General features: G+C 42.8%; 1 protein-coding gene across 1 annotated transcript; it reads left to right on the forward strand.

Annotated features, from left to right (window-relative positions):
- Positions 1-2209: 2209 nt before the first annotated feature.
- Positions 2210-5726, forward strand: LOC137971681 (uncharacterized). The gene is made up of 3 exons (XM_068818464.1): positions 2210-4388; positions 4546-5041; positions 5447-5726. Exons 1-3 carry the CDS (start codon positions 2210-2212, stop codon positions 5724-5726), a joined length of 2955 nt encoding a protein of 984 aa, XP_068674565.1.
- The last annotated feature ends 1774 nt before the right edge of the window (positions 5727-7500 follow it).

Raw genomic sequence — 7500 nt, forward strand, 5'->3', positions numbered from 1 at the left:
ACAAAGCTTTCTCGAGCATAGCAACGAAGTTTTAAGCAGTCGTCATCTTCATTTGGTTAGTGTTTTGTATAATATTTCCTCATTGCCGTCATGCTCGTCTTCTGGAGTGTGGTTTTTGTGAAATTTAATCGCTGGTTTTTTCCACGAAGGTCCGCACTATTCAAGCCAACGAGGACGAAAATACTGCTCTATTTTCACGAAAGTAAAGGATAAGAACTTCAAAAACATACATTCATTTTGAACTTAAGTTCGTAGGGTAATAAAAACATTAAAAAAAGAAACAGCCCCGTTAGATTTACGCAACGGTTCGTCCTCGAGTTTTCCAAACTTTCAGCCACTACTCGATAAGCAGCTACGTACATCTTTTAAAGAGCTTTTCCATCCATCCTCCCGCTCACTTCTCTTTAACGTTTCATGATGATTCGGAAATAAATGTGCCATTCTTTTGCCGGCCGGCAATTTTTTCCCCGGCGTTTTTGTCGCCATGTTACTTTAACGAATGCTTGAACAATATTTATGAAAGTCAAGTAGACTAGTGCACGACTGATAAAAACAACGCGAACATCAGTTGTGCAGTAGTCTACTTGACTTTCCTAAATATTTTTAATCAATTTTGACTGATCACGATCTTCTCTTATCCAACGCTGTGCAGGACTTATCGTCCGCGGTTTCTGCAAAGGTCTTCAAACCTCAACTTCACTAATGCTCGAAGTAATGCGTGACATATTACAGTCGCGTTACCTGCGCAGTTACGTTGCGCACAAACAATTAGCGCGAACGTCCTTAACAGCAAGCTTAAGAGGCCCTGCGCCTAAGAAACGACCTATGATTTCTGGCTAAAAATAAAGCCAGCCGATTTTTATCTCCCAAGTAGAGGCTACCAAATACTATTTCAAAATGAATTTCTTTTGCTTAGTTTCGCTTTAGACTAAAAATATCCAGCCGCAAACTGCTTCGGTCTGACAACAGCAAAATTAGGCCAAAAATAAGCCCCTGCAACAAACGGTTCAGAAGTCACTACTGCAACGCAAAATAATGAGAAAACTACACAGTGTTGAAGAAAAAGGCCTTTAAAGGCAATGTCATTCAATAAATGAAATGGAGCATTGGAGCTGATTTTAAAATAATTGTTTCTCAAAAGTCCAACGCTGTTGAAGTGATGAATCAGACATTAGAAAGATATACATCACGTTTCTGGAAATAGAATTAAAAGAGAAAGGAAGATGAAAGATATGCAGAAAAAGAAAATGGCTCGAAATTACCATCTGCTAAGGAGAGCTGAATCTTGGAAATGTTGTCATGTGACAGCGATCATTTCGGGTTCATTTGTCCAAATGGCGGCGGAATCCAAACAAATCCCTGAATATAAGTAAAACAAAAACAAGAATAACGAAGAATAAAACTTCAATTCAAAATTAACAATTGCGTGTCTTGCGTTTCTTATTGATAATGTTTCGAAAAGCTAACATGTCATCAAATTGCAATCTTCACCTGCTATGGTGCAGTATTAGTATCGTCTTTAACTGGTCAGTGGTGCAGACTTCAGTTTACGGAAGAGTAGTGAACCTCAGATCAACTAGACATGTTATTTCAGGATTGAAAATTCCATATATACATATTTAGTAAATTTACAGCTCCGACTATTGCATTTCCAGCTTTTTTATTGGCTAAAAAACTCCGACTATGAGCCAATAGTCGAAGTTTTACGTCATATGGAAAATAGTGCACCAAGATGCTCCTTCCGGACGCTTTGTAAAATTGTGGAAATAAAAATCGGCGGCAAAACCCGGTTTGAGAATTTACTAAAATAATTATTCCATTCGCCTGTCGGAAATCGTGTGTTTACGTAATCAAAACATTTTAATGCGTATAGAATTTGATTGTTTGGTTGACCAGAAAGGGATAGGCATCGAACCTGTCATCATTAGTAACTTTAACCAATCAGAGAACACATTGTACAATTTGCAGTATCTTTGTCTTAGAAATCGAAGTGTGTTGTAATCGAGATCGGGACATCGTGAGAGACAAATATATCTGTTTAAAATTCTATTGTGAGTGAGTGATTTTAGCGCGAGTTTATCGGGAAAACCATTGTGTTGTCAGGCAATTATCTAATTCCCAACACAAAGTGGCACCTCCGACAGGACTGTGAGCGGGAAACAACGAAACAAAACGAGGGAATCAGCCAAGAAGCTCAAACAACACAACAATGGAGGCGTTGACCTCGGAGTTGGACGTGCAACTAAAGCTACTTAAGTTTGCTCAAGGGAAGACCAAAGCAATCGTCGAGAAAGCGAACAGGGAAGGGATAGAACGGCATCGGGACGCTCTGCGAGCGATCGTGAAGAAGGTTGAAAGTGTTAAAATGAAAATCGAACAAGCGAAACTGGAGAGTGGCGTTCAGGTTGACGAGCTAACAGAATGGAGCGCCGCAGTTGAAGCACAACAAGAAACTGCTGACGAGGAGATCACGCATTTATCGGATAGACTCGTTCAAATGAATTATAAGACAAGGATGCAAGCGAAGGAAAGCGAAGAGGAGCTGGCAGAGCGAGATCGACAAAAACAGCTTGCGTTTGAACGTACACAACTGGAGATGAGGTTGACATATGAGAAGAAAATCGAGGAGACAAAACAAGCGAAGACCACAGAACCGGCCTCGACTCAAGCCGCGAAGACTGCCAAGCTTCCTAAGCTTGTTATTACAAAGTTTAGAGGCGATTTAACAGATTGGCCCCAGTTCTGGAGTCAGTTTGAAACCAAGATCGACAAGGCAGAAATAGCTGGCGTGACGAAGTACTCCTACTTAAAGGAACTCGTAGACCCCAAGATACGAACGGAAATCGACGGCTTGCCCTTTTCATCAGAGGGATACGAGCGTGCGAAGAACATCTTGACAAGAAAGTATGGCCAAACAAGCGAAGTCGTGAACGCGTACGTGGAAAACATCATGTCTTTGCCTACAATTGGTGGAACACAGCCAGCTAGAATCCACGATTTCTATGAGAAGCTTCTTTTCAACGTGCAATCCTTGGAAACAATGGGGAAACTGCAAGAGGTGAATGGATACGTACGAATGACTATCGACAAGCTGTCAGGGATAAGAGGGGATCTTGTGCGAACAGATGATTCTTGGCGAGAATGGAATTTCCCGAAGTTAGTGGATGAACTCCGGAAATGGACAGAAAGAAACCCGATCCAACTTAAACAAAGTGACAAGCCCTGGCGTGACAAGAATTTTCAAATCCAACAGGACAGAGATGGCAGAAATCAGGGATGCGTTTATTGCGGAAAGCAAGAACACAAATCGGTTGACTGCAAAACGGTTGTCACCGTCGATGATCGCAAGAAAGTCCTTAGCAACAAACGCCTCTGTTTCAATTGTACCGGAAGCAAACACAGAGCTGAGGATTGCAAGAGCCGTTCCTTGTGCCAGATTTGTCAGAGAAGACATCACACATCCATCTGCAACAGCGTTAGTAACCAGCTAATGACAGCGGCTACAATGGAAAGACAAACTGTGATTTATCCGGTCGTCGTAGTGGAAGTGCTGGGAGTTAAGTGTCGTGCGTTGCTAGACACCGGTGCCGGAAGTTCGTACGCCCCAGCAGCGTTACTTGATCGCCTAAAGATTCGTCCTCATCAAAGAGAAGTACAACAGATCGAAATGATGATGGGAGTGGTTACTAAGCCTGTAGAGATCTTCAAGGTCCAGATAAGATCACTGAAGGGCGATTTCCTCCTCGAAACGGACGTGACCTTGGTAAACAAAAAACAGCTTTTATCCCTGGAAAACCCTCACTACCAACAGGTCCTGGAAAGGTACGAGCACTTAAAAGGAGTGAAGACGGACGATATGGACAGGAAGGAATTCCTTCCAGTGCACCTTATCTTGGGGGTGTGTGACTACACCAAGATAAAGACTGAAACAGCACCTCTTATTGGAGCCGCGAACGAGCCTATTGCCGAAAAAACCAAGTTTGGATGGACCATTATTTCACCAGGCAAGGAAGTGGATCTGTCTCCAATATTCCTGACTCAAACATCAACAGTGGATTACGACAACTTGTGCAGACTGGACGTACTTGGACTCGCGGATTGTGCAACTGGTGATCAAGAGGAGGTGTATTCCGAGTTCAAGGAGCAACTTAGACGAGACGAAGAGGGTTGGTACGAAACTAGCCTTCCATGGAAAGGGAACCACCCACCTCTACCAAGCAATGAGGCAGGCAGTCTTCGCAGGTTAACCGGCCTCGTAAAGAAGCTACGCAGCAAAGGAACGATAGAGCGTTACGATCAAGTGATCCAAGACCAAATCAAGACCGGAATAGTCGAGAGAGTTAGTGGCAACTGGGCAGCACGAATTTTACATCCCCCACAAGGCAGTGGTACGTGACACAGCAGAAACCACCAAGCTTCGTGTAGTGTATGACGCGTCAGCACGGGCCTACTCTGGTGCACCCTTGCTAAACGAGTGTTTAAACCCTGGCCCACCTCTTCAAAACAAGCTCTGGAGTGTCCTAGTTCGTTCTCGATTTCATCCAGTTGCAGTGACAGGAGACATCAAGCAAGCTTTCCTCCAAGTCCGAATCAAAGAGCAAGACTGTGATGCTCTAAGATTTCATTGGTTGAAGGACCCAAACAGTCAAACAGTGGAGATGCTGAGGTTTACTAGAGCCCTTTTCAAAAGGGGACTGATGATCCCTCGGCTAGAATTGGTGTCTGGACATATGGCGGTGAATCTCTTGGCAAACGTGGCCTCAGCCCTAGATGGATTTCCCCTAATGGAAAAGTACTGCTGGCTCGACAGCACCGTTGCCCTGCACTGGATTAGATCCCCAGGCACATATAAGCAGTTTGTGAGCAACAGAGTTGAGAAAATACAAGCACATTCAGAAGTGATCTGGCGGCACGTAGGGACCTCGGAGAACCCTGCTGACCTTGGAAGCCGTGGTGGAGAAGTGCTAAACCATCCCTCTTGGTGCAACGGACCAAAGTGGTTGAACAACAAAGCGTGCTGGCCTCCAGATATCCAGAAATCGTGTGTTTACGTAATCAAAACATTTTAATGCGTATAGAATTTGATTGTTTGATTGACCAGAAAGGGATAGGCATCGAACCTGTCATCGTTAGTAACTTTAACCAATCAGAGAACACATTGTACAATTTGCAGTATCTTTGTTCTAGAAATCGAAGTGTGTTGTAATCGAGATCGGGACATCGTGAGAGACAAATATATCTGCTTAAAATGCTATCGTGAGTGAGTGATTTTAGCGCGCATTTATCGGGAGAACCATTGTGTTGTCAGGCAACTATCTAATTCCCAACACGCCCTTGTTGGATACGAAGTGATTATAACCAACTCGCGCTATGCCCTCGTTGGTTATTTTATCACGTCATATCCAACTCGGGCTCATGGAATAATTGTTATATATTCTGTACAAAGTTTTATGGAGAGTGAACTTGAGATAATCATTGTGACGAAAGCATCCAGAGCACCCGTAAAGAAAGATGCTGTTAGTGGATCTAATGTTATCAGCGCTACACCAAATGGATCCAACAGTCAACAAGATGAAGATATGGTCATAACTGAACCATACAAGGAAGGGGGCAAAAACAAGCGAAGAAGGTGTCCCATTGAAAAGTGCATGTTTTTGGACCTCACCTGGATCGTCACCTTGAGAGGCACAAAGAGGCAATCCCCAACAACCAAATCAAGCTGTTGATAAAGAGGGCTGATGTAGACGAAAAGGAAAGGAACCATCCAAAGTATCTTTACCAGTACCATCTTTGTGGAAGTGTAGTTCAGAAAAAAAGTGAACATTTGAAAAATAAACACAAAGTGAAAGATAAAGACCAACTGGCTACAGAGAGCCGCCTGTTTTTGAATGTGGATATTTCTATGGGGACTGCTTTTGCGTAATATCGCTGGTGGTGACATACCACAAGCACTCAGTAACACAAGGCATATCCATATTTTACTCCAGGAGCTGGATCCGCAGGGAACAGGACTAGATTGCCTCGTACGAAACAAGTCCTTTGACATCTGAGACAAGTGGGCCAGTCAACGACTGAGAGAAAAGAAACTTAAAGGAAGCACCATAAGGCGTTACTTCTGTTCATTGTAGAGTTTTCTTAAGTGGGTCAGAGAGTATAAAAATCCGACGGAAGAGGACGCTGAGCCAGATGAAAGCAAGTTGACAGAAAATGTGTATGGCAAACTATTGAGGTTGCTTCCTCAACTGCCTAATTACAGCAAGACTATTCATCGGCGGACAGCAACTGACTTTTCTAGCAGATTACAATACAATACAATACATACTTAATTGACCGCTCCCCATAGGGGCTTTTCAGGGCCAATGACACACAACAAAACGACAGAACAGAACAACAACTGTTAATAATCCCAACTGGTTGGAGGCAAACCAGTTGGCTATTTACAGGTACGGCTGGGAAGTTGAATCAGGGACTACCAGGATCAAATTTAACGAGCGGTCAGAGCGGGTCTTGACACTGGGCCACACTGCCTCCTTATTAAACTCATTAGCCACAGAAGCTTACAAACTCCTGACCAAAGATGATCTTCAATTGTATGAGGACTCAACCCTGGTTTAGGATGCAGTAAAGCTGTTGGGAAAGGCAGCAAATGGTCAGGAACTTTCTCTTGCAGAATTTACTACAGTACCAGACTACCTTATGACTCAGATCACCATTGATAACGCATCACGGCCAGACCCCATCCAGAATGCTTAACTGAGTCGCTTCAAGACAGCTACCCTAAATAGCACCAATACCACCAATACCACTTACATAATGCTCGTAGAGGACCATAAGACCACTCAACAGCATGGCCCAGTCGCGTTATTTATAAGAGCACCTTTGGAATCGTTTTCATGCCATTGTAACAACTAGGTAAATTTCTTATTCAGTATCAAACAATTACAAGGAGGGCCTTTTTTTAGAATAAATTTGGTTCCCAGTTGCTTCAGGAAGATTCTTTTCAGAGAGGCATAGTTTTTTTCATCGACATTATACTAATAAGGATTCCAAAATAAGACTTTCGCACACAAAAAAAATCTTCCTGCACATGATATTCATAAAATTGTCATTTCGTTACCTAAATCAAGACCAAAAATGATCACTAAACATTTAGAGTTTAAAAAGAGACCACAATATTGAACGAAAGCTTGGGTTTTGTTCCAGGAATACTAATTATAGTGTTTAACTCAAGATTCCCTTTCAGAGAGTTAACTTATCAGTCAACACAGGAATCGTCATTTCCTTACAGTTTTCACAGGAAACACATGTACACATGTCCTCTTTCATCGTTTTCAAACCATTTCTTTACATCGAAGGCCAGTTTTCTTTGTATGTGCTTAAGATGTATATGTCGGGTGTTCAACACCTACAATCTCGGACAAAACCTGTTGAGACAAAGCGGCATTTTTGGTACTCCAACCACTTATGCAAACGTTCAGCTTAAAACGCACCCTTTCCCCT

Source organism: Montipora foliosa, chromosome 9 (assembly GCF_036669935.1).
Source record: "Montipora foliosa isolate CH-2021 chromosome 9, ASM3666993v2, whole genome shotgun sequence".
NCBI lineage: Eukaryota > Metazoa > Cnidaria > Anthozoa > Scleractinia > Acroporidae > Montipora > Montipora foliosa.